This window comes from Adiantum capillus-veneris, chromosome 7, assembly GCF_014529385.1.
Source record: "Adiantum capillus-veneris isolate H3 chromosome 7, ASM1452938v2, whole genome shotgun sequence".
Classification (NCBI taxonomy): domain Eukaryota; kingdom Viridiplantae; phylum Streptophyta; class Polypodiopsida; order Polypodiales; family Pteridaceae; genus Adiantum; species Adiantum capillus-veneris.
Window position 1 is genome coordinate 157,065,666 of NC_140937.1, and position 25,950 is coordinate 157,091,615.

At 47.6% G+C, this 25,950-nt stretch overlaps 1 protein-coding gene across 3 annotated transcripts in view; it reads left to right on the forward strand.

Moving 5' to 3' along the window:
* The window catches only part of SSE1 (shrunken seed protein (SSE1)), a 33,265-nt gene extending 9,348 nt beyond the window's left edge, over positions 1-23,917 (forward strand). Inside the window, exons 2-10 of one of the 3 annotated variants that reach the window (XM_086516713.1) lie at positions 20,076-20,210; positions 20,575-20,632; positions 21,322-21,568; positions 21,742-22,082; positions 22,372-22,655; positions 22,814-22,881; positions 22,953-23,014; positions 23,101-23,211; positions 23,300-23,917. In XM_086516713.1, the coding sequence (XP_086372839.1) occupies positions 20,193-20,210; positions 20,575-20,632; positions 21,322-21,568; positions 21,742-22,082; positions 22,372-22,655; positions 22,814-22,881; positions 22,953-23,014; positions 23,101-23,162 (1,140 nt within the window). In that variant the 5' untranslated portion in view covers positions 20,076-20,192 and the 3' untranslated portion in view covers positions 23,163-23,211; positions 23,300-23,917. The remainder of the gene's footprint in view (positions 1-20,075; positions 20,211-20,574; positions 20,633-21,321; positions 21,569-21,741; positions 22,083-22,371; positions 22,656-22,813; positions 22,882-22,952; positions 23,015-23,100; positions 23,212-23,299) is intronic. The other 2 variants (XM_086516714.1, XM_086516712.1) reach the window with 2 other exon arrangements.
* Positions 23,918-25,950: the final 2,033 nt, after the last annotated feature.

The window sequence follows — 25,950 nt, forward strand, 5'->3', positions numbered from 1 at the left end:
AGGCTCATTTTGCAAGTCTCTGTCACAGGTTAAGAGCTATGGAGTGCTTGCTTTCCCTCTTATGCACAGTGCGGTGCCAGGAGTGATGCCCTGCACGCTACGCACTGCCCTCTCTCTCCCCTTTGGCAGTATGTTATGCCCCTCTAGTGGGCTCTTCATTTGACCAATGTACAGTTGTGTGGGTTCATGCGCGATTGCCGAGGCAAGAGCCTCTTGCACAGGTACTGGATTAGCTAGCGGCTAATCCCCCCGCAGGTACAGGTGAATTCGGAGAGGTTTCACGCCAGAAATCTCGTCCGATTCAAAGGGCAAGTAGCCCTACAGGTGCGGGAGCTCGAGGACTTGCTAGGGATGCGACCGGCACGCGAAACGGAGCCCGAAACAGTGAATTACAGCCTGCTGTGTATTTTTGCAGGTTTAGGGTTTTGGCCCTAAACGGACCCTAATACCCCCAGGAGGTTCGGGGACGCAAGGGGACCGCTGTAAAGGCGATCTGGCGCATTTTCAGGGCTGAAAACAGAGAATTCAGCGTGCTGCAGATTCTCGCCAGGTTTTGCAAAGTGCCCGTAGGCGTCGGGAAAGTCAGTCAATGCGTGGGAATACTGACCGTGAAGGGTTCTAGTACAGTTATGCTGCCGAAATCAGGCTGGAACAGTGGAAATTCAGCCGAGTTTGTGCGGGGCAGCTTGTAGGGAACCACAGCGTTTATTCCCTCTTTTGAACAATAAAGAAATACCGAAAGGGGCGCCTAAGTTAGGGGCCAATCTGGTGTCCGTCTACTCATACAGGTGCAATCTAGCAGCCTGTATCCCTCTCCCCTTTGTTGTGTCTTGAAAGTACAGGTAAAATAGACGACTAATAATGGGTGAAAGCTAAATCAAGGTTTAAAGTAAAGTCTACCGCCCTTTTTGGATCAAATAGGCCGGTTTCATGGTTCCATCGACGGGATTAAATCACTTTTTTCCATAGAAGTGAGCCTTGGTCAGTTTTGGGCTTGAAGACACAGGGGATCATAGACCAGACACAGGGAATTGTAATTATGGCTGACAGACCAGATGATGTGACTGAAGAGGTTTCCTCTTCACAGGGTCAACAGACACATGAAGTGGGTGAGTCCTCAAGACCACCACAGACTGATGATGATATATTCAGGACCCAGTTGGTTACTGCTGTGGCTATGTTCACACAAGTAATGCAGAATCCGAGGTTTTTAGCCTTTCTGCAACCTCCTGTTCCGTCTCAGCAAGTTGGGTCACTGGATCATATTCAAAAGCCTGTTAAGGCTCGAACACAGGTGATTCATACCGCACAGTCAATGGAAACACCTGTACACTTGACGGAGAACATGCAGTCTCCACAACGTATGCCTAAGGTGCAAGAACAGGTGGCTGAGATGCCAGTTTTTCAAGCTGTACCAATTCAGCCCGCCACCTTTCAGCAGCCTATAGCTGGTTCTAATGGGCAGGGAAGCAACTTACAGGCTATGCAACAGGTCTTCCCACCACCTTCAGTACACCCTGGCTATTTTGGAGGTGGATCCGTATTCCAAAGCATGGCTGGTCATGCACCTGGAAATCAGTTTTATACGCCAGGAACAGTGTTTGGGGGTGCTCAAACGATGATGCCTAACCCCATGTACAGTATCATGGGTATGCAACCAGGGTTTCAAAGCACTCAGGGACAATTTGGGATGCCACAAGCAAATTTTGGCATGGCTGGAATTACAAATCAGCAGCCAAATATGGCATTTCCAGGTCAAGTTAATAGCGGCCAAGGAACACAGATGAACCCTAATAGTGTTCCCATGTTTCAGTCACTTCCATATGACAATTTAACGCCGCTGGAGAGGCCAACTCCGTACAAAGAAGGTGGCAAAGGTGTGTCATTCACGACCTTTACAGGGTTTGATGACAGGAAGAAGGCTCTTTCATTCCTCCAGCAGTTTGATAAGGCCTATGCAGGGGGAAACTTTACAGAGGCTTCAAAGGTCCGCAAGGCAGCCACTTTCTTGACAGGGAATGCGGGACAATGGTGGACAACTTTATTGCTTCAAGGGCAAGCTCCGTCCACATGGATTTACTTCAAGCAGATTTTTGCAGCAGCATGGTTATCTGATGATTTCGAAGCAGATGTCATGACAGAATGGCACCAGCTTAATGCTGCCACTTGCAGAAATCTGGATGATTACAATCGGAAGTTTTGGAAAGCTCTACTTCCAGTAACTTCCTATAGGTTTGTGCCATTGACAGAACAGATTGAAAAATACTGTTGTGGCCTACCTAAAGGATTGAGAAAGTACTGTACGAAGACAAAAGTCACTACTTTGACGCAGCTCATCGAGGTAGCAAACACTGGCAATGGTTTGCTCAAGGGAGAAGATTGTGAATTTAACACTGGCGTCAAGGCAGGATCAGGCAAGAAAAATTCAGCCAAGAAGCACGTTCCCAATGAGGCTCCTAAAGGGACTCAGGAGTCGGCCAACGCAGGGAAAGACAAAGCTACGGCTGAATCAGAAAAAGGACCAGCAAAGAAATGGAAAAGACGTTTTCCTCGCAAGTCAGAAGAGCAAAAGAAGGTCCTGAGGACAGAGAACAAATGCTTTATATGTGAGCAGCCTGGCCACATCGCTTACAACTGTCCTACAAAGAAAAGGCCAGCTGATTCTGAAGACAAGGAAGACAAGAAAGGAAAGAAGCCCATGGCTGGTCTAGTGCCAGATATGGTGGGCGACAAGCCAAATTCAGATGCAAGTGAGCTTTGCAGAGCATGGGGAAAGGTTAGGGATCAAACAGTGCTTATCTTCTTTGATCCAGGTGCCAAAGCCAACTTTATTTCCCCAGAATTGGCTTCAAAGTTGGGAATCAGACCTGAAGAGATGGGGTATACAGCAGAGGCAGGTTTGGCATGTCCTGGCCATACAGAGGCTGTGACACCCATCATTGGAAAGTTGCGTCTACATATCCAGTCCTATGTAGATGCTGAAGAATTTTACATCATGCCACTGGACGGATGTGATGTGTTGTTAGGTATTCCTTGGTTGTTTCGTGTACAGGGAATCATGGATGCCTACAACAAAAAGATCACTGTACAGAGCAGGGGAAAGACTCATATTCTGGATGTAAAGCTTAAAGGGGAGTCTATTCCTACTGTATCAGCTTCTGCTATTACTTCTGTAATGAAAAAGCATCTTTCTGCGTACTTGATTTTTGCACGTGAAGTGTCAGATTGTGATGAATCAAATTTATCTGTGCTAGATAAAGAAAGGTCAATGTTTTTACAACAGTATAGTGACTGTTTTTCCGATTCATTACCGTCTCAATTACCGCCAGAGAGACCCGAGGACCATGCGATAGATTTGGTGCCAGGCTGTAGCCCACCAAATAAGCCTCCGTACAGGGTTAGTGCGGCTCAGCAGAAAGAGATAATGGGCCAAGTACAGGAGCTGTTAGAAAAAGGGCTGATTCAGCCCAGTTCATCTCCATTCTGTTCTCCAGTATTGTTGGTGCAGAAAAAAGATGGCTCATGGCGTATGTGCATCGACTACCGTGCACTGAACAAGAATACCATCAAGAATAGGTTCCCTATACCTAGAATTGATGATATTATGGACAAATTAGAAGGAGCAGCTATGTTTAGCAGGATAGATCTAAAGAGTGGGTATCATCAGATCCGCATTAGATCAGAGGATGTGCACAAGACTGCTTTTAGAACAACGTTTGGCCTTTACGAATTTTTAGTGATGCCCTTTGGTCTCACAAATGCTCCTGCTACGTTCAATAGGATGATGGACAGAATTTTCCGTCCACACCAGCAGTTTGTTGGTACATTCTTTGATGACATGATAGTCTACTCAAAGAATGAAGAGGAGCATAGGCATCACTTGGCCATTGTGTTCAAAGAGCTACGCAGTCATAGGTTGCTCATCAATGCAAAGAAAAGTGAGTTTTTTCTGGAAGAGATTCACTTTCTGGGACACATTGTCTCAAAGGATGGTGTCAGAATGGATCCTGCAAAAGTCGAAGCGATCAAGTCATGGCCAAATTTGAAGACGGTGCATGATGTCCGAAGCTTTTTGGGACTATGCTCCTATTACAGAAGGTTTATCCGAAATTTCGCTGAGATTGCTTCACCTTTACATGCTCTTCAAAAGAAGGCAGTCACCTTTAGATGGACACAAAAAGAGATTTCAGCTTTTAATCTCTTAAAGGAAAAGATGACTTCGGATCCAGTCATTGTGTTGCCAGATCTTAGGAAGTCATTTGTGGTCCAATGTGATGCCTGCGGTAGTAGCATTGGTGCTGTGCTAATGCAAGATGGCAGGGTAGTAGCCTATGAGAGCAGAATTTTGCAAGGGCCAGAGATGACCATGCAGGTCTATGAGAAAGAATTACTGGCTGTGATTCATGCGCTCTTAAGTTGGAAACACTACCTGCTAGGTGCAGATTTCGTTGTCCAAACGGACCATCAGACCTTGCGATACTTCTTGACACAGACAAAGTTATCTGAAAAGCATATGCGATGGGCAAATATCTTGTCCATGTTCCATTTTCAGATTGTGCATGTGGAAGGCAAGAAGAACGTTGTGGCTGATGCCTTGTCAAGGAAGCCACAAATTTCAGCTGTGTCGATTCCTTATCATCATGAACTTGATGATATGAGAGAACAGTATGCAAATGATGAAGATTTTGCAAGGGTCTTCGAGCAACTAATGGATGGACAACATCATGAACACTATCTTCTTAAAGATGGGTTCATGATGATGCATGGCAGATTGTGTGTCACAAAGCCATTGCGACGCAAAGTTATGGAAGAGAGTCATGTCCCACCGTATGCAGGGCATCGTGGTATCGATGCTACAGTTAAAGCGGTAGAGACATTCTTCTATTGGCCTACATTGAGAAGGGATGTGGATGCCTTTGTGCGAGAATGCCTAATATGCCAAAAGGTCAAGTTTGACAGGCAAAAGGCACCAGGGTTATTGCAACCCCTACCTATTCCAGATAAACCATGGGAAAGTATTGCTATGGATTTTATCTTTGATCTTCCGAGAACGCAGACAGGAAACGATGGTATTTGGACCATTATTTGCAGATTCAGCAAACAGGCTCATTTTATTCCTGTCAGGAAGAAGATAAAGCCAGATCAGATGGCACGCTTGTTTATGAGCAATATTTTCAAGTATCATGGCATGCCACAGTCGATTATTAGCGACCGTGATCCACGCATGACTAGTTTGTTCTGGAAAGGCTTGTTTGAGAATATGGGTACCACGCTCAAATTCTCTTCGTCATTTCATCCTCAAACAGATGGACAGTCAGAAGAGGCAAATTCTACTGTCCTAGATCTGCTGAAGTGCTATGTGTCAGAGCATAAAGGAAAGTGGGAGCAGTATTTGCCATTGGTGGAGTATGCATACAATAATACAGTGCATTCATCAACTGGCAAGGCACCTTTTGAAATAGTTGAAGGTGGCAAGAAAGTTCCTCCCATACTGCATACAAAGGACAAGATATTTGAAGCAGATAAGTATGTTCAGGACATGGATGAAATGTACAAGAAGGTCAAAGTGGCCTTAGAAAGGACTCAGGCAAAGCAAAAGAAAGCAGCTGATCGTCACCGTCGTGAAGTGGTATATTCACTTGGTGATTGGGTGCTTTTACGCTTTGAAAAGGCAAGGTTAAAGAAGATGAAGGGCAAGGAAAGAGTGTTTCCAAAGCTCAGCATGCGTTACTATGGGCCTTTTCAAGTGTGCGACATAATCAGTGATGTTGCATATAGGCTGAAATTGCCTGACAGTTGGAAGATTCACAATGCATTTCATGTGAGTCTTCTCAGACCCTATGTGGGTGATGTGCCAGAAGCTATTCCAGCTGAAGATCAGCCGGAAGTCGAGGAACTTGACGAGATCTTGGTCCCTGAACAGATTTTGGCACACAAAGAAAGGAAAGTGAAAGGCAAGGTTGCTAGGCGTTACTTGGTAAAGTTCAGAAACTATCCACCAATGGATGCTAAGTGGATGGAAGAAGGTGAACTTGCAGAGTCACCAACTGTGTTATCACTTTACCTGGAAGCCTTCGATTTGCAACCTACCTTGACCCCTTGAGTTTCAAAGCTACATGGATTGTCAGTGTGACAATGGCTTCTGAAACAAATGATGTACATGGTATTTAAAGTGAGCTCAAATGAAATACCTGTTACATGAATGTTAGAGCTGTACAGATTGTCAGTTTGGCAATTGCTCTTATGGAATGTCCAAAAGTTTGGTTAGTGCTATAGAAGTGAGTATTTCTTGTCAGTCTGTCAAGGATACAGTGATTGCTTCTATTAAAGAGTACATGTGTAACTGCATTCTTAAACTGTCGGTTTGGGTATGCTCGAAAGTGTTACGGGATCCAACGTGTACTATAAGACAGTGGCAAAATGTGCAGCTACCATTTTGTCATTGGAAAGTTAGTGACTCAAAGCAATGGCAGAGTGCGAAGCTACCACTATGTCATTGGGACAGGGTTCACACGCAGGCAATACATGAGTCGACGAGGTGTTGAATACACCAGGGTTGACAATGAGCATGTATGTGTCGTATATGTGTCGACATGTGTTGAATACATCAGTGTTGACAGTAAGCATGGACGACATAGATGCAAACGAGGACGTTTGAGATTTCAAGAGGGGGGTATGTCACCAGCGTGTGACTACTATCTATCCTTTTTGTTGATTTCTTTCTTATTATCTATTTACTTTCACTTTTTGGAAACACCCCTCGGGAAATCTAACTGCCCTGCATTGCATAGCTAGTGTGGAACTGTCCAGAGGGAGTCCAGGCCTGAGGGCAAGAGAGCACTAAGGTTGGACAAGGACTATGGTTAGCCAAGTGGGGTCATTGACTAGCCAAAGTGGAATCCTTTGCTACAGAGGCTACATTTCAGTTTTGGATGTGGCCACAGTGTACAAAGAGGGTCGGATGACCTAGAAAGATACAATGGCAGCATCTCCTAAAATTTAGGGAACTGCTATTTTGGGACCTGAAAATGTCTTCGCGTCATTACGTGCAGTTTGACATGGGGATCATTTTGTTACTCTGTGGCCAAGTCAACAGAGGCTGCAGGTGAGATATTTTTAGACCCGAGGGTCTAAAGCGGGAAAATGCACAAATGAGTGACACTTGGCACTCTGAGGCCAGTTTACTACTTATAGAGAAGGCAAAAACGTGATTTATAGCTGGGAGGCTCATTTTGCAAGTCTCTGTCACAGGTTAAGAGCTATGGAGTGCTTGCTTTCCCTCTTATGCACAGTGCGGTGCCAGGAGTGATGCCCTGCACGCTACGCACTGCCCTCTCTCTCCCCTTTGGCAGTATGTTATGCCCCTCTAGTGGGCTCTTCATTTGACCAATGTACAGTTGTGTGGGTTCATGCGCGATTGCCGAGGCAAGAGCCTCTTGCACAGGTACTGGATTAGCTAGCGGCTAATCCCCCCGCAGGTACAGGTGAATTCGGAGAGGTTTCACGCCAGAAATCTCGTCCGATTCAAAGGGCAAGTAGCCCTACAGGTGCGGGAGCTCGAGGACTTGCTAGGGATGCGACCGGCACGCGAAACGGAGCCCGAAACAGTGAATTACAGCCTGCTGTGTATTTTTGCAGGTTTAGGGTTTTGGCCCTAAACGGACCCTAATACCCCCAGGAGGTTCGGGGACGCAAGGGGACCGCTGTAAAGGCGATCTGGCGCATTTTCAGGGCTGAAAACAGAGAATTCAGCGTGCTGCAGATTCTCGCCAGGTTTTGCAAAGTGCCCGTAGGCGTCGGGAAAGTCAGTCAATGCGTGGGAATACTGACCGTGAAGGGTTCTAGTACAGTTATGCTGCCGAAATCAGGCTGGAACAGTGGAAATTCAGCCGAGTTTGTGCGGGGCAGCTTGTAGGGAACCACAGCGTTTATTCCCTCTTTTGAACAATAAAGAAATACCGAAAGGGGCGCCTAAGTTAGGGGCCAATCTGGTGTCCGTCTACTCATACAGGTGCAATCTAGCAGCCTGTATCCCTCTCCCCTTTGTTGTGTCTTGAAAGTACAGGTAAAATAGACGACTAATAATGGGTGAAAGCTAAATCAAGGTTTAAAGTAAAGTCTACCGCCCTTTTTGGATCAAATAGGCCGGTTTCAGGCATCCTCTTCTACGGCTTTATATCTCCAGCATTTATCTTCGGACCATCGATCTTTCTAGCTTCTTGTAGCGGTTGCTATCTCCAGAGGGGGGCTTGCCACTTGTGGATTACATCGGCTACGGGCGTACTATCCTAGGGACATCCATTCATTCCAGCCATCGTTCGACGGTTGTGCACTCTAGTCTCCAGAGGGGGTGGTGACTTGTGGTTTTCTATGGACACACCTATGCACTCATCAGAGGAGTTCACACGAGATATGGCCATGCTCATGGCATATGGGATTCCGTCATTCCCAGAGAAGTTCTTTAGACTCTCTTGGAGAGTTTACTCGCAAGATGCAGGAGATCAGGCATCATTACGCGACTACATCCGGATCACTCGGAGCTTGGCTTGGATGGTAGTGCAGTTGCTCTTCTACACTCCTGATGATTTGGATTGCTACGTTCAGAGTTGCTTAACTCACCCTTGGTAACCTTACAACAGACTTATCCCCCGACTTGGGCAATAGGCCACTCCCAGCTCATTCACATTGAGAGCCACACCGAGATGCGGTTTGGTGGCGTTGTTGGCGCGGATTTTGTTTTGGTTGACACCGGAGGATTGGAGGCAGGAGATACATGCAAGACGGCGCAGACGGATTGGTCTGGCCTTTCCTCTTCTCAGAGGTTCTTCACATTGCAGACTTCTCAGTCTGGCTTCCCTACTTCTACAAGATGATTACAGTGCAGATATCTTGGTCTGACTACACCTCTTCTCAGAGACTCTTCACAGCGCAGAGTGTTGAGTTTGGCTTTCCCCTCATCTTGGATTACCCTACCTACTGACAATACAGCATCCGGTGGTGGTCCGTGCGGTCTCTCAATGACTGCTGCAGCTTACGGTAGCTTCTCAGAGACTCTTCACAGCGCAGAGTGTTGAGTCTGGCTTTCCCCTCATCTTGGATTACCCTACCTATTGACAATACAGCATCCGGTGGTGGTCCGTGCGGTCTCTCAATGACTGCTGCAGCTTACGGTAGCTTCTACGGTGCAGACTACTTAGTCTCGCTTTCCTTGTTTCGGAGGACGTTTATGGCACAGATTGCTACATTTCGCCTTCCTGGAGTTTTTCACAGCTTAGCCACCTTGCCACCTTCAGTTGTAGGTTCAGACATTGACAGGCTTCCGGTCATACTCATGACGGTTCCTTGGCTTCCCCATTTTCTCCAGATGGTTTGACTATAGACACCACAGATCCTATGGGACAAGACACTTGCAAGTCTATTGTCACTTCTTTCACGACAAGGAGTTGTTTTCACACACAGTTTGGGACCTTCACGCAATATCTTCACCGTGTATCAGCGGAGTACAACAATTTTCTACACTGCTCGTGACGGCACTTTACCCTGGAGATCTCTCGTTAGGTTTGGAGCTAACAGCTTATCACAGTTTCAATGTATCTGCTTATCACAGTATGAGTATACGAGGGATTTGGACACTGCTTTTGCCAAGGTTCACGAGGCTTTGTAGAAGTCTCAAGAACGGCACAAGAGCAGATAGACAGAGGCGCGACTTGAAGTTGAAGGAAGATGATTGGGTGCTCTTACGCTTTGAGAAGGCAGGCCTAAGGAAAAGAAAGGGAAAGGAGCGGCTTTTTCCAAAGCTTAGCATGCGGTATTATGACCCTTTCCAGATTAAGAAAAGATCAATGATGTATCCTTCAGACTCAAGTTGCCAGCTACTTGGAAGATTCACAATGCTTTTCATTCCAACCTAAGGGGTTCCCTTTCAATGGTGCCCAAGGGACACAAGGCATTATTTTCAAATGCGTATAGAGTGATGATGTGGCAGAGTTGTATGGATGGCTTGAAAATTGCTGACGTGGCAGAACTGTATTGACGCCCGCAAAACACGTGGCACTGTGTACGGATTTCCATGATTTACGATGGCTGCCTAGAGTGCTAGCTTTTGGGTGTGAGATGCTTTTAGAACTTGAAGCTTTTCATGTATTGCTTTTAGAAGGCCATGGGCCTATAAATTGTAACTAGGGCCTCTCTTCACCATCAGATTTTGTCACAAACTGATGACGTGGCGGTACACACAGGAGATGACGTGGCAAAACAATATGGACTTCCCTGATTTTGCGTTGACTGTTGACGTTGCAGAACAATACCGATTTTCGAGATTTGCAATGATAGTGCTGACATGGAAGCTTGTACGGAATTCCGCAAATCATGCTGGTGCTTTTCGTGCCAGCTTTTGGAGCCAGTTGCTTTTGGGACTCATTGCTTTTGAGTTTAACTGCTTTTGGGGCTTTGCTTTTGGGCATCCCTTGTAAGAATAAAAGGAACCTAGGGGCCTCACTTTGCAGAGCATTTGGATGCAAAGTCAGAGAGCAGAGGTCCGGCGGGCAATTGTAACTTTGATCAAGCGTTAATATAAAAGAAATACCAAAAGGGGCGTCAGTCTTTGGTGCCAATACCTCTGGGCACGGAACTACACCAGGCCGTGTCGACTCAAATTGTGAAAGTGTGATAAAGTTGTGAAGTATTTTAAGGTGTTCTCTCGTGTGTCGTGTCGGATTCTTTGCTTGGGGTGCCCAAGCTTGTGATAGTGGTATTTGAGCACGATCGATTTCTTTTCTACTGGGAAATCCGATCCTCTTCTCGCGGCACACTTGGATTGAGGAAAGAAGCAGACGATTCCATCTACCACTTCTGGAGCGAGAGGCAGTACGGAGAATTCGAGTGGATTAGCAGAGAACCAGTACGGGCCCTGTCGGCCTACAGAGTACTAGCTTATGGAGATGCAACGTCAAGAGCAGGTTGATTAGTGCGCAAAGCAGATGCTCCAATTTGCAAAGGATCCACAATGTGCAAAATTTTTGACCCCGGATGACGAAGTGCATATGCATTGGCAGTAAGCCATTGATACACCAATCAAACCTGTCCTCAAAAAACCTCATGTCCCATGGATGTTTACTGAAGATGAACTCGAGGACATTGTCGAAAAATGAGTCAACCAACTATTTGGGTCAAAGGAGAAGCAACTGAAGAAACGTAACAAGGGAGTTGACTTCCTTGGTTACTTGGGCCGAAAATCCTCTTTTGAGAAAGCAAGAAAACAGAAGAAGCGTGTACGCTTCGAAGCATTATCCAATTCGTTCTCATCTTCTTTTGACAGCTCAGACAATTATCCTTTTTTGACTAGAGTGATGAGGACAGAAAGGGCAAGAAATGACGAGCGGACTATACGTTTCATTAAAAAAAGAAGCACTGTTACAAAGCCAATCAATATGATTTTCTCGACGATAAGGGCAAAAAGGCCAAGGACTTCAAAGAGGATGGACAAGCAGTAAAGTTTGAAACCATGTAAGGGTTTCGAGATGCTCCTAAAGCCTTAGCCTTTATCCAACAGTTTGATATAACATTTTCTGGAGGCCGCTATACAAAGCACTCCAAGATTAGACAACACGAGAGGGAGGGATGGAGCTTGAGAAAGAGAGGTAGAAGCCACATTTGTTCTTTGAGGGTGCCGTGCTTAGAAACTAGAGCTCTATGTCCAAGCTTAAAGCTTTAGCAAGGAGAGTTGCTCTATAGATAGAGACGTTGAGAGCTTGAGGAGGAGGGGGAGCCCCAAATTTGCGCTCGTATAGCCCCAAACCTGCCCTCCAAATAGCCCCAAACCTGCCCCTGAATAGCCCAAATATGCCCTCAAATGGCTAGTTAAAAAAACGTTGACTTTTTTTAGTTGATTGTTTCGGATGCCCATTCCGTCGTCCCGGATGCTGTTCCGCTCTGTTCCAGTTACACCGCGTTCTAGAACGGCGTTTCATTCTCGATCTTGTTCGAAGAGCCGGACCCGTTTGGATCGCCGTTTTGGAACATTTAGGCCATGTTTCGTCCGTTCCCCCCTGTTCTTATGGGCATACCCCCCTTTTAAACTTCTCAAAATAGGTTACAAAGGTGACCTTTATACTTTGGCCAAATTTTTGGGATTTGGTCCTTAGCCTAAAACGTCTCAAGACTTGACAAAATGCGTGCTAGCAATAGTGACAAATACAGACTAGAAGCTTGTAACCCCGACTCAATGCCATTGGCTCATAACTATATCCAAAATAATCAAAATTTAGAAGTCGAGATGACAAACGCAAGTGGCCGACATCATATATGAATGGGAAAATTACAAAGGTTGGCCACATAAACTTTAGTGGGCAGCACCTATTAGCTCAACAACTAAGCGCGATTATGTTTGCAAAACTCAATCCGACTCTTTTTAGACATTGCCTTCATGCATACATGCCAATGACCATCATTACCAGATAGCACACATTCTCTAGTATGCATTACAACATACAGTTCTGTAATCAGATTTCTATTCAGTCATCTCTTGATATTCGGCGTAGCAATATTAACCATCAGACCCAAACTGCACTGATCGTTCATGGGTGTCTCAAACGAAGACCACATACCCAGTCTATCTCATCTAAAATAGAACTATTGATGCATCATATTCATATGCTTCACAAAATGTATGCAAATGACACAGATGCACATATGCAATCATCAAACATAAAGACAACCAGATATGCTACTAAACGCTCCCCAGACCGCAGCCTGCGACGCTCAAAGACAACTAAACGCTCTTTAGACCGCAGCTGGCATCGTTCAGAAGTTCCATTTACAACCAAATGCTCCCCAAATCCTAGTCTGCGTTTCTCAAAGGTTATCAAACAACATTGAAATCAACATTGCAACCTAGCCCGCCGCCCTCGCCCCTAGCTGCCCCCAAGCCCGTCCGCTGCCCCCCATTCCTTGGCCGTTTCTCCCTCCCCCCCCCCCGCAGCCTCTTGAACTCTAGCTCGCCGCTTTATCCGGCCCCCCATCCCCCCCCCCCCCTGTCCTCATCGCTCCCGAAGGTCTTCTACACGTGGCTCTGCAACACTTTTTCTTCGGACAAGTGCTCGGCGTACTCGGTTGCAGATTCTCTTCACCGTCCGCTTCTTCAACTCAGCAGTAGACACAGATGGAGGCTCCAGCTCCGCCACAGAGGGACACTCGCCTGAAGCCCCCTCGCCCGACCCCGCTGAGCCCACCATTCAACTTGCTCTTTCGCCGGACAGAGCAAGCGAGCCTTGCCGCAGAGGTAGAGCGCTTGTAGGCGACTTCTGTCATCTGCAAGGTTCTTGGCACCCGTCCTAGCAGAGGAGAGCTGCGAGACCTTCTCCAGGCCCGCCTTCTCGCAGAGGTGGGCAAGATCTTGGATGTCCAGATTCTCGGACGGGGGTACTACCAGATCGAGTTCGAGACTTCCGAGATGGCCTCCAAGGTCATAGCTATGAGTCCACTGGCCATCCGAGCATCACGTGCCCACTTTCGACAGTGGCGATATGGTTTTGACCCGACTTCGGATGTGCTAGTAGAGGAGGCAGACATCTCCATCTCAGTCTGCTTTCCGGGTCTACGGAGGGAGTACCTCCCACTTCTCTCGAGGATTGGCTCCACCATCGGGATTGTCCTGGAGACACCTCGTACGGCAGCATCAGTAGCTGCCAAGGCGGCTGGCATCCCTTCAGTTCGAGTTTTGGTTGGAGATACCCACACGCTCCCAAAGGTCATCCTGCTGCCTCGGGTGAGTGGGGGTTGGTTTAGACAGAGTGTGGAGTACTCGGGTCTCCCGAACCAGTGCTTCATTTGCAGATAGATGGGCCACCTAGCGAAGGCCTGTCCACGGGGGAGGCCACGACCTGCACCTCAGCCTCAACCCCAGCCTGCCAAGGCTGGGCCGCAGCCACAGCCAGCGGCACAATGCACAGATTCAGAGCCACCCTCTGAGCCTGAGGCTCCAGCGGAGGAGGGGTGGCAGCAAGTCCGTGGCCGTCGACGCCAAGGGCCACAGCGACAGCCTGGCACTCAGAGTGGCCCTTAGGTGCCTACTCAGCAGTAGTGGGTTCCCACGGGGAACCGCTTTGGTCCTCTTGAGCAGGAGGAGCCCCCTACGCCAGCCTCCACCTCCGCTTCACCCTCGCCAGCCGCCCCACCTTCAGATTTTCCCTCCTCCTCCTCATCCCCTCTGCTCCCGCCCGCTCCCCACCTCGCCCCCGTCTCTGTCGCCCCACCTTGTTTCTCTTCTCCTCCGGCCCCCCCCCCTTCTCCCCCTCCTCCTGCTTCAGTACCACAGTCGACTCAGGAGACTGGTCCCTCGCCGGCGGCTAGGAGATCTCTTGGCAACGCCTTTGCCACGAGTCGCCTAGTGAGAGAGGGTCAGCCCTTCTTGCGGCCCCCTCTGCAGATTCAGACATCTTCCCTTGCAGCTATCCCTCGTGGTCTGACGAGCATTGACCTCCGACGCTGTTGGGATTTCTTCGATTACGGGTTCACTCGCTTTCTCGGCGATTCCGCAGTAGACCACGAGGCAGCCTGCTTCAGGGTCCACGCTTTGTTCCTCGCCGCTAGGGGGACAGAGGCCTTGGACTCAGCAGTTGGTTTCTCCTTCCCCCTCTGTGGTAGAACCGAGACAGAGTGGTCCCTCGACTCAGTGGTGGGATGGTTGCATACACAGGTTCTTGAGTTCTCTCACCACATGGGAGAACTTGGAGTTACAGATTTGTTGCAGACTTTGTGGCCACTGGCCAAGTTTGCGGTGACACCCCCAGACTCAGCAGGATGTAGGCACATTGTGGTGTACTTTTTTGCTGATACGCAGTGTTTGCCTTGCTATGTATACATTCATGAGGACTCCTGGACAGAGGAGGTTGCTTTACGCACGGCTCGCTCTGCTTGGGCTTGGGCCAGGCACTCACTGCAGTCTCGCCTATCTAGAGGACGCTCGGATGTGGATTACTCCCCATCCAAGCCAGCCTCGAAGATAGCCCGTCTTGCTTCTGCGGCAGCATCTGTTCTCTCTCGCTCCCCATGAGGATCGTCTCGTGGAACGTGCAGGGACTAGGTGGGCCCCAGTTTCAGCGACAGCGGGGCCGATTGCGTCAGGAGCTTCAGCGTTGCCTTGTGGGAGGAGAGATTGATCTCCTTATGCTTCAGGAGCACCATTTGTCTGAGAGCTGCATTCGGCGATGTGGTCAGATTTTGCGTGGATGTTATGATACCTTTTGGTCAGCTGCTTTTGGACCTGGAGGCATCCAGGGTGGGGTATGTATGACTATTGCAGACTCATTGCAGCAGGCCATTGTGGGCAGAGGGATTATTGTGCCAAACAGGGCTCAGTGGATTACTATGCAGGTTCAGGGTGGCCTTGTGGGCTTCCTGAACATCTATGCGCCCAATGTGGCGAGTGCTCGTGCAGAGTTTTGGTCACAGATTGTTGAGTCTTTGCCACAGGTTGACCATTGGTGTGTAGGAGGGGACTTCAACATGTTGGAGGACCCTTCTGACAGGATCGGAGGCAGCCATGCTACTGTGCATGGAGTCGAGTTAACAGCTTGGGAGAGGTTGTGTATGACTTTGAGGGTCTCGGATACATGGCAACATTCGGGCTTTGTGAGGCCTCCAGAGAGTCTTGCCTTCTCTAGATCGGACCGCAGAGTGGGAGGAGTGAATCTATCGCGGATAGATCGCTTCTACACTAGTGACCACTTCAGTGACTTGGGGGGATCAGTGGGCATCCTGGCAGGGACATCCTTTTCGGACCATGCACCAGTGATCCTCACAGTGGCAGACAGGCAGAGGAGTGGGAGCACGATGCTTCGCATCCCAGAGCGGGTCTTGTTGGACTCAACACTCAGAGAGAGGGTAGAGGCTCTGTGGACAGAGGGCATGGACAGCTAGGCTCTACTTGCAGACAGAGTGGCCTTAGGCCTAGCTCAGCTTAGCCACTTTTTTCTCCAGGAGTCTCTGGCTCGACGGGCTGCAGCGAGAGAGGAGCAGCGTCTCAGACGAGGCATTGCTTCACTACAGAGGATGCAGGAGCAGCATCCAGATAGTCCATGGTTGGAGGAGCAGTTACAGTAGGCTTGACAGGAGCTTGCTTGCATGGAGGAGAGGCGCCATGAGCTTGCCTTTCACCGACAGGCATCTCAGTGGACTCAGGTGGTGACAGAGTGACTGGTGCTTTCTTTGAGACAGTGGGACCTCGGCACTCGCATGCCAAGGTCAATCAGCTGAGGAGACCTGATGGGTTAGTTGTTTGTGAGCCCGAGGATATGCGTGCAGTTGCTACTGACTTTTACCGCGAGTTACTGTCGGCTGAGCCCCAGTCAGAGAGACAGGATGCATGCAGGGAGCAGGTTTGGGCACAGATGCCTTGTCTTGTGACTGAGGAGATGCGCCAGAGGCTAGAGATACCTCTTCAGCTTGAGGAGCTGCACACGGCTCTTAGGGCCCTCCCCCGTGGTAGCTGTCCAAGTGAGGATGGGCTGACTCCCAGCTTCTTCTTGGAGTACTGGGACCTGCTTGACCGAGATCTTTGTAGTGCCTTTCAGTACATTCTGCACACAGGAGTGATGCCGGATAGCACGAGTGAGGGCCTGATTTACCTCATTCCAAAGGAGGATGGCTCCTTGGATGAGATTCGATAGTGGTGCCCCATCACCATCCTCAACTCAGCCTACAAAATTCTTGCCAAGGCTCTGAGTTTGAGGATTCAGCCACTTTTGGAGAGCCTTATACATGGGACTTAGACAGGTTTTGTCAAGGAACGCAGTATCCTTGACAACATCTTCACTTTCTGGGAGGCTTCTGCCCTGGCACGACTCCGTGGGGAGGACCTTGTGATTCTTCTTCTCGATTTTGAGAAGGCATACGACAGAGTTGACTAGGACTTTCTAGAGGGCACGCTACGCAGGATGGGCTTCTCAGATGCTTGGATCATAGGGGTGTCAGCTTTGTACAGGCAGGCTCACAGTCAGGTGCTTTTGACAGGAGGCAGAGGTGAGCGCTTCATGCTCACACGATCGGTCAGACAGGGTTGTCCTCTTGCCCCCTTTCTCTTTCTGTTCTATGTGGAGGCGATGAGCAGATTTTTGGTGTCACAGCAGGTTGGTCTGAGGGGCTTAGCACTCCCTATACGGGGAGATGAGCTTCTGGACGCTGAGTTTGCCGACGACTCAGCCTTATACTTAGAGGGCCAGGAGGCCAATTTACACAGATGTGAGCAGGCTTTGGAGACCTTCTGCTGTGCATCGGGCGCACTGATCAACTGGAGAAAGACAGTGGCTTTCTCAGTTGGCAGTGCTCCTGTGCCACATTGGATGCCAGGAGAGGGTTTCAGGTGGATTCCTCCAGGGACTGCAGTTCGGTACTTGGGTTGTCCGGTTGGTTTGGACTTGTCCCCCGAGTAGCAGATTGCTCCTCTTCTCCTGTCCACCAGGAGAAAGATGTTACATTGGAGCTCAGCACGACTTTCGCTGGCTGGTAGAGTAGTAGTTGCCAACCAGGTGTTGTTGGCGACTATGTGGTACATCACTTCTTGCTGGATCTTCTCGAGTTCTTGTATCAGCCAGGTAGAGAGGCTGATCAGGAACTTCCTTTGGTGAGGTCGCGACACTCAGATTGCCCGAGCCAAGGTGGCTTGGTCGGTCATCACACTTCCTTGTTCTCAGGGAGGGCTTGGGATCATTGATCCAGCATAGTAGAGCAGAGCCCTTCTTGGGAAGTTCGTCGTCAGAGGACTTCTTCCAGGCGAGGAGCCCTGGAAGGAGTTCTTGCTGCAGAGGCTTCGTGCCAGGGTGCCTCAGTCAGGAGGCCCTTGGCAACGTTCGACCAGATGGATCTTTACAGAGTTGCGCCGAGTTGGTTTGAGCAGGAGTTGGAGGACCGATTCGCTGCGAGTTTGCTTCGATCTTGGGAGCTCTTACGGCGTGGCCTAGAGTAGAGACAGCCGACGTGCACGGAGGAGCGCCTACGGCAGCCCCTCATCTGGAACCCCATGGTTAGCACCCAGAGAGGCCACTTGGTTGGGAGTTGGCCTCATGTTTCTTGGGGTCCCATGGCAGTAGGTCCAGCGCGCTCTCTAGGTGACTGGCTAGAGTTCACAGGTTTGTCAGAGGAGGTGCAGGCTGTCCAGCTACAGGGCATGAGAGGGGTGCAGAGCATGTGTCAGGACATCTCAGAGTCAGTTCCAGCTGAGTGGCTCACGCCTCTCGAGCCAGTAGCACCCCGGTGGATGGGAGCCTTCACACGACTGGAGGTTCTCATTTCAGTCAGGGCTTGCTCAGAGACTGTCCCAGCCCTGTTCTTCGAGCTTCAGGGTGGGGGACGATTACAACGAGTTGCAGTAAAGGCCCCGCAGGTAGCAGTTGTGGGCATCTGTGGGAGGACTTGCATCATAGACCCTGACCCAGCAACTCTTGAGACAGTACACTGGAGGCTATGGGCTTGGGAGTGCTGTCCACTGGCACGAGTACAGTGGGATCCTGGTGAGTGGCTATGGAGGGACCCCTTCTCTTCTGCAGACCGCCCAGGAGTCCCCTTCTTTCAGTACACTGTTCGGCTTGGACGTCATGTACTTGCAGCACAGAGAGAGGCCCGCCCCGCTGCAGCACATCATTGGCAGGAGGAGGGTCTCACAGTCGAGTTCTTGGCAGCTTTTTGGCAGAGGCTTTGGGACTCCAGACAGCCGAGGCGCGTCACTTTGTTCCAGTGGCTGGTTGTACACAGAGCCACAGCACTAGGGAGCTGGCTAGTGCATAGTAGTCTCTCGGCCGCATGTGCAGCCTGTGACCAGTTGGTGGAGAGTCAGCGTCACTGTCTTTGGGACTGTCCCTCGGCAAGCAGGTGTGGCTACGAGTTCTTCGGCTGATGCCTGCCCTCTCCACGGCTCGACAGTACACTTGGGGGGCAGCGGCTTGGTCCACCCTCACGGGCCCGGCACTTCAGTTTGAGCTATCTTCCACCAGCAGGATGATAGTGATGCAGGGGGGCCGACCTACACTACAGCCTGCTACAGATCTTACTCCACAGGAGTGGTGCAGTGAGAGAGAGGAGTGTTGGGAGCTCATCAGCGGCCTAGCTCTCTGGTTCATCTGGCGGGCCCGTTGTTTCTGCATCTTTGAGGCTCGCCCTGTGCCACCAGCAGAGACTGTTCGTGACTTTTGGCTAGAGCTGATCCATACTCTCAGAGGACAGCTTGAGGGACTACAGGGCAGCTCCGACCGCATGCGGGAGCGCCGCGAGGCTTTCCTTCGACACTGGCGCCCTGGGCCTTTCTACACCATTGTCCAGGGGGTGCTTAGATGGCACTACTGTCCACCTGTGTGGCTCTTCCCTCCTCCCATCTCTTGATTTAGCCTCATTGTATATATGCTGTTTTTTCATTGGGAGAGTCTTCCCATCATGCTTGTTGTAGCCCTCTCCTGCAGAGGTGGATGTAGCCCTATGGGCAGTTTTCATTAACTAATAGAAGGATCTTTTTCTCGGAAAAAAAAAAACATTGCAACCTAAATTCAATAGGCACCAAAACAAGGTCAAACAGGATTTTATCTAGTTTAAACAATTCCAAAATAGTAATTCTCAATCAAAATCTATAAGAAGACTCTACCCAAGCAGTCTTTACGCTTATGCTACGACGCAGGATACTTTGGCCAAGGACATCGTTGCCACCTAATGGTTGGTTATTTCCTTGATAATCACCAAGATGGATTCAAATTAAGGTGGAATCACATGCACTGGAGTCGCAGGATTACTTCAAGATACTTAAGGTCTTGTTTGTTTCCATTGATGTTCCCAATTTCCCTTAGTTCTTCACTTGACCTCCCAGAATATACAATCGACCCTCTTCCCTGTCATCAGTGGACACTTTCTTGAGGGTTTTGTAAGGATCCTTGAAAATGATTTTTTTTGTGGTTAGCATAACATACTCTTTGTGAATAAGAATCTACTTTTATACACACATCTGCGTATTGCATATATTCAGAGAGCCCTTAAAAGTGGGGAATGGTTAGAAGTAATAAGTTCACCTCCTTTTGATATGTGAACACACTGACCAGGATAGTACAAATGCTCATGCCTATCAGGATGCCTACACTCAAGGGCCATGAACAAGGATCCTAGAGCCCCTCCAATCTACTGCATATCCAAGAGGTGACCCTGCCAACACGCATTTTATGCATCAATTGGGCAAAGTGAGTATGGATGTTTGAAGATTGATGACACACATTTTATGCATCAATTTGGCAAAGTGAGTACGTCTTTTTGTCTGATATGTATCCAAGAGATGCCAGTAACCTACCTCTTTATAAGAGGTCTATTTTGGTGATATTGGATCCTGTTCTACTCTGCTTCATGTTTTTCTCTATACTGAAAGGGATGTTTGATGTGATTGCCTAATGTTTCTGATGTATTTTATCATCATATTGTGTGATAATGTCCTCATGTCAAAATACTTCTGGGTCAAAATAAGCAACAAGGATAGCAAAATGCCCCTGGTCTTTCATGATTCTTGGCTCTCATTTATTGTCTCATGGGATCCGTTTTTTATTTATGCAGACAATGACTTGGTTTTTACCAGAACGATTTACAAGTTCTGAAGTTGGAACAGAAGCTGGTACGCTCCACTGACTTGCCATATTCATTTTCGTTTCAGCTCACATAGATTTCAGCCTTCCTTGGACTCATGGTTGTTCACAAATATCTGTGTACAATATATCGGTATCATGATTTTATGAATGTATGGTTGTGTGCGTACATACGTATGGGAATGCTTATTGGCGTGTGTGCGAATGTGTGTGGGATTATGCAAGTGTGGGGGGGGGGGGGGCACACACTTTGTCTTTTCTCGCGACGATTGTCATCACTTCGTGCAAACCCTACAGTGAGGAGTTGCTTAACTGAGCTACTTGTTGGCTCTTCCTTGGTGCTGCTCGTATCGAGTGAACTTTCAGACCCACTGTAGGATGCCCATCTGCTGCCTAAGCCTCTCTTCCATCTCAACCCCTGCAGGTGTGCGGGTGCATGTGCATGTGCGTGCACGTGTGTGCGAGACCAAGCATACTTTTGGATGTGTCTGTGTGTGCATGCTTTAGTGGGCACATATGACTAACTTTTGATCATGGTGTCCTTCTTCCATAACAAACTTCAAATTTTGAAGTTACACTACCCGCAACTGCAAGGAATGAAGCCTCTGTGGGTGTGCCTGTATATGCTGGTTCTCTACAGAGTGATTAATTAATCAGGACTGCATTCAGTATTACCAACATGTTTTATAATTAGTGCATATTATCTTGCTTTTGGCAGTTGCGGCAATTTTAGGTCTCACAACTGTACTGAATCAGCACATCATAGACACGGCACCACAGCCTTTTGGTCAGGCAGTTCATCCACACGGCAATGCATCAGCAACAGTCCAACAGCAACGTTGTATGCTCTTGGCATCCCTCTTATCAGCTGTGAAGCAATTTGAGATTTTTGTGGAAGTAACTGCAGAACGTTACAAGGGTCGACACAAAAAGTGGGACACGCTGGCTGCAATGGAAGCTATAAAGTAAGGTTTTTACTCATTTTCTGACAGACTGGGTGATTGCAAAGGAATGAATTTTCTTTAGGCAGACAGAATTTAATTTGATCAAGGCTAAGTCATATATTTATTCTAAAAAATCACACTAGCCATCTGATATGTACATCTAAAGGTGGAAATGTTCTCACCTTGACATGCAGGGCATGCCTACGTTTCTTGATCCTCCACCAAAATGGATATCGAATGCTTCTTTCTGGGGGTGAGGCAGTTCATACAGAGGGGGCTAATTTCCAATCTATTACAGAAACTTTTATGGATAGAGCCTCAGGTGGACAATCAAAGCTCTCATCATCCCCCGACATAAAAAGGGGCCATCTTTCTGGAAATCTGGAAACAAAAGCTTCAATGGCTTTAACAAAGTTTGGTGAAAGGGCTGGTGTAACTTCAAAACCATCATGGACTTACCATCTACATCCCAAAACATTTGAAAGCGCCAGTAGGCCATCAGATATGCATTCTAATGGGCCAACTGATATCTCTAGTAAGTGTCGAAGGCTGAGCATTATTGTTACTCTTCAGTGTTAACTTGACTTGTATGATGCTCTCCTTTAGAGTCTCAGTCTGTTGCACTTGAGGTCAATGCCTTGAACCACAGCACTGTACTTGCCACTAACATTTTCTCATGTCCTATGCCGTTTTCTGGTATTATCTTGTTTGAGCATAACAATACCAGCAAGGCCTTAACTTCAGTGCCAGTTTTGCAATGGGTGGAGGGGTTGTTGATATTGTGGATAGCCAGCTGGTCTCTGACATATGGTGCTTTGTTGCAGGCATTTTGAGTTTGATACCTAATAAAAATAGGGAACTTTCTGAAGCATTGCTGGTCTTTGGAGAGTGGATTTTCATATTGAGGCCCTTAGTGTATGTGCTGTTAATAAGAAGGTATGGCTTGAAGTCATGGAAGCCATGGGTGACTTCCCTTGGTCTAGACGCAGCAGGTCTAACAACTATTCTAGTAGCAGCATTCTTGAAAGATAGAAAGCAACTTGGTATTACCATGGATGGGCTTAACTGCAGTGGTCGACCTCCTTTCTCTACCGAGGAAGTTCAAGAAGTGAGTGCTGTCTATACCATGAAGCTCTTTTATTGAAGTCTGTGATTCGAGTGCAAGTTTACAAGGCATCTATGCCACTTACATTTGTGCAGACTGAGTAAGGAAGATATGTTTGCCATTCTGTATTTTTTTATACTGTTTTTAATGCTCTTTGACAGGTGAAACGAAGACAATTACTTCTGGTATTTTACCTCATTAGAGACCCATTTTTCAGCAAGTACACAAGGTAGAATAGTTTCATTTTTCGTGTTTATATCATACTGTTTTGAACTTCATACTAATCCTCGTTTTCAACAGGCAATATCTTGGTGTAGCTGAGAGAGCCCTGAGGCCAGTTCCATTGATTGGGTCATTGGGAGGTAAGCTGTAGTGTTTCTTTCTAGGAATATGTCATCCTTTACTCCTGCAATCTTAATTGTGAGTGTCATGGCCCGAGCCTTTGCAGGAAAGATCGTAGAGCTTTTCTCAGGTATCCAAGGTCGATACTGCTACACATCTGGTTCTTGATGCAGTAACAAAAAGGAAGATCCTCTGATACAAGCTCAATGTTCAGAAGGTCGGATGCCATTGAATGATTTGTTGTGAGCTTGTACATTGTGTGATTGCTTCTTGTCATTGGACTGAAGAAAACTTGGCTTTTGCAGATTTGTGCAGCATTCTTGTCGATTGTGGAATCCTGCAGGAATCTGAGTAGAGCATATGTACTCTCTCTCTCTCTCTCTCTCTCTCTCTCTCTCTCTCTCTCTCTCTCTCTCTCTCTCTAGAGCAGACATAGCTACTACCACAGCAGAGCCCACATACTCCTCGTACCAGAGGCATGCTCGACGGAGCAACCGAGCTGGGGAGATCTAGATGCCTCAGACTGCAGAGGACTACAAAGCATCGAAGGAAGTTGTATCAGAGGATTTGGATCACTTTGGCCCGACATGCACGACGTCCGGTCAAACTACTGACCATGGAGGAGATTGATGAGATCCGCTAGTGACCGATGCTGGATCTCCTGTGATTTAGCTCTTTCTGAGGATACACCCACATTGTGTTGTACTAGCTCCCCATTTGCCCCACACGCAAAACACCCCCCCCCCAACTCATATCCTACACAATCCCAGCTAGCTGCTTAGTTCACATCTAGCAGCTTAGGATTCCATAGTATTTTTTATTTTGTTACTCTGACTATGTATCAGATCCACCACATTGTAACTTTTTGGTCTCATAGGTCACTTTGGCCTTTTGAAGACGTTAATATGACATTTCATTTCATCTCTCTCTCTCTCTCTCTCTCTCTCACACACACACACACACACACACACAGTTCTAGCTAGTAGCACTTCTAGATTCATTTTCGTATTCTTTTTTTTTTTTGACCTAGACATGGTATTACATTCACAATTTGTAATAGATTGGTCTCATAGGTCATTTTCGTCTTTGTAGACGTTAATATATCATTTCATTTCATCTCTCTCTCTCTCTCACACACACACACACACACACACACACACACACACACACACACACACACAGAGGAAAATGGTATAACCTTTCTATCGCCCAAGTGAGGTAGATTGGTTATGCCATTTCCCTCTTGAATAACAAGTTTTGAGTTCAACTCTTGTCGGATAGATCTTTGAGGTCTCTTGGGATAGTTTCCCACAACGTTAAAAATACTCTTCTTCTTCCTCTCTCTCTCTCTCTGAGAAAAGGGGTTGTATTTTGTGTGCATAAGAAACCTCTGGAGATGCTCAATGTTCTATCACCAAGAGGAAGTACAAAAGCCTGGTAACAATGTAACAATGTGTATGCTATGTAAACATCAAGGTACGATGAGTGTAAAATGAACCACTGTGGGGATGCATAATGCCATGTGATGTGGGCATGACTGAAAAGAACTGTGACCTTGCCCATGTGTGATTTCATCCAATCATAACATCCGCTTCAAAACTCTTGGTATTCCGACGTAGCAATACAAGTATCATACCCAGACCGTACTGATCTTTTAGGGGTGTCTTGATGCACTAAGTGTCACAGAATGATGACGTGGCAGTATTGTACGAAATCCCGTGAATTGCATTGGCATGCTGACGTGGCAGCTGATGTGGCAGCAGTATGGATCCCCGTGCTTTGTGCTGACATGCCACGTGGCAGGCTGTACAGATTTCTGGAAATTATGCTGGTTGCTTTTTTGGATTCCAATCGTTGGCTTTTGAAAGCAAATGCTTTTTTGGTTTAATGCTTTTGAATTGAATGTTTTTGGGGCTCTGAATAAATAGAACCCTTGGGGCCTCACTCTGCAGAGCATCTGGATGTAGAGACTGAGAGCAGAGGTCCCACGGGAGTTGTAACTTTGCTCGAGCATTAATATAAAAATAAATACCGAAAGGGGCATCAGATTTTGGGGCCAATACCGTTGGGCACGGAACTACGTCGAGCGTGTCGACTCTCTATTAACTGTGATTAAGTTTGTGAATACTTTTAAGTGATTCTCTGCTGTGTCGTGCAAGATCGATGACTTGGGGTGCCCAAGCCCGTTATAGTGGTATCAGAGCTTCATGGGTCTGCTTTTCTCAAAGCATACTGATCCTATCAAAGAGCAGATAGAGCACTTTGGTGCTTCCAAAGTTTACTAGAAATTATATTAAAGAATCTTCGTGGCCCGATCCCGGACTTATTAGCGACTCCCACCCTTCGTACATCCCGTATCAGGCGCGCTCCCGTCTTCATCGCTCTGTCTTAAAAGGGCATAAGCCATAAAGAATCCCAGATTACACATGATAACACCTCTCAACAGGAAGGCGAAGAAAAGTTGAAATTTGGCGCGGGAACTGAAGAAAAGAATGAAGATTTGGGGCAAATTTTAGGCAGAGAAGTTTGCCAGAGCGAAGTACAAGCGTCAATTGCAGGTTGTCAAGTGTGTGAAAAGATTGATGAAGTACTCCAGAGACCCGAGATTTATGAAACACCTGAAGAATTACCCGATTGATGAGATTCACTCGAGATGGCATGAGGCCATTGATTCTTCTTTTAGGACGGGGGGGAAAGCTAGGACAGACGAGTGCAGAAAAGCAAAAGCTTTACTCGCAGGAATAGTTGGATAGAGCTGTTGACCAGAAGATGAACCAGATAATGGAAAGGACACTGAAAGGGATACTGATGTGCTGACAGTCTGGTTGTTTGTGTACAGATAACCAGAAATAGGAACGAGGAACTTGCATTTGTATGCATTGGGAAGCATGGAGCTGTACATCCACTGTTTTGCAACGAGGTGAGCCATCTCCTTGAAATTTTACCTGTTTTGCAG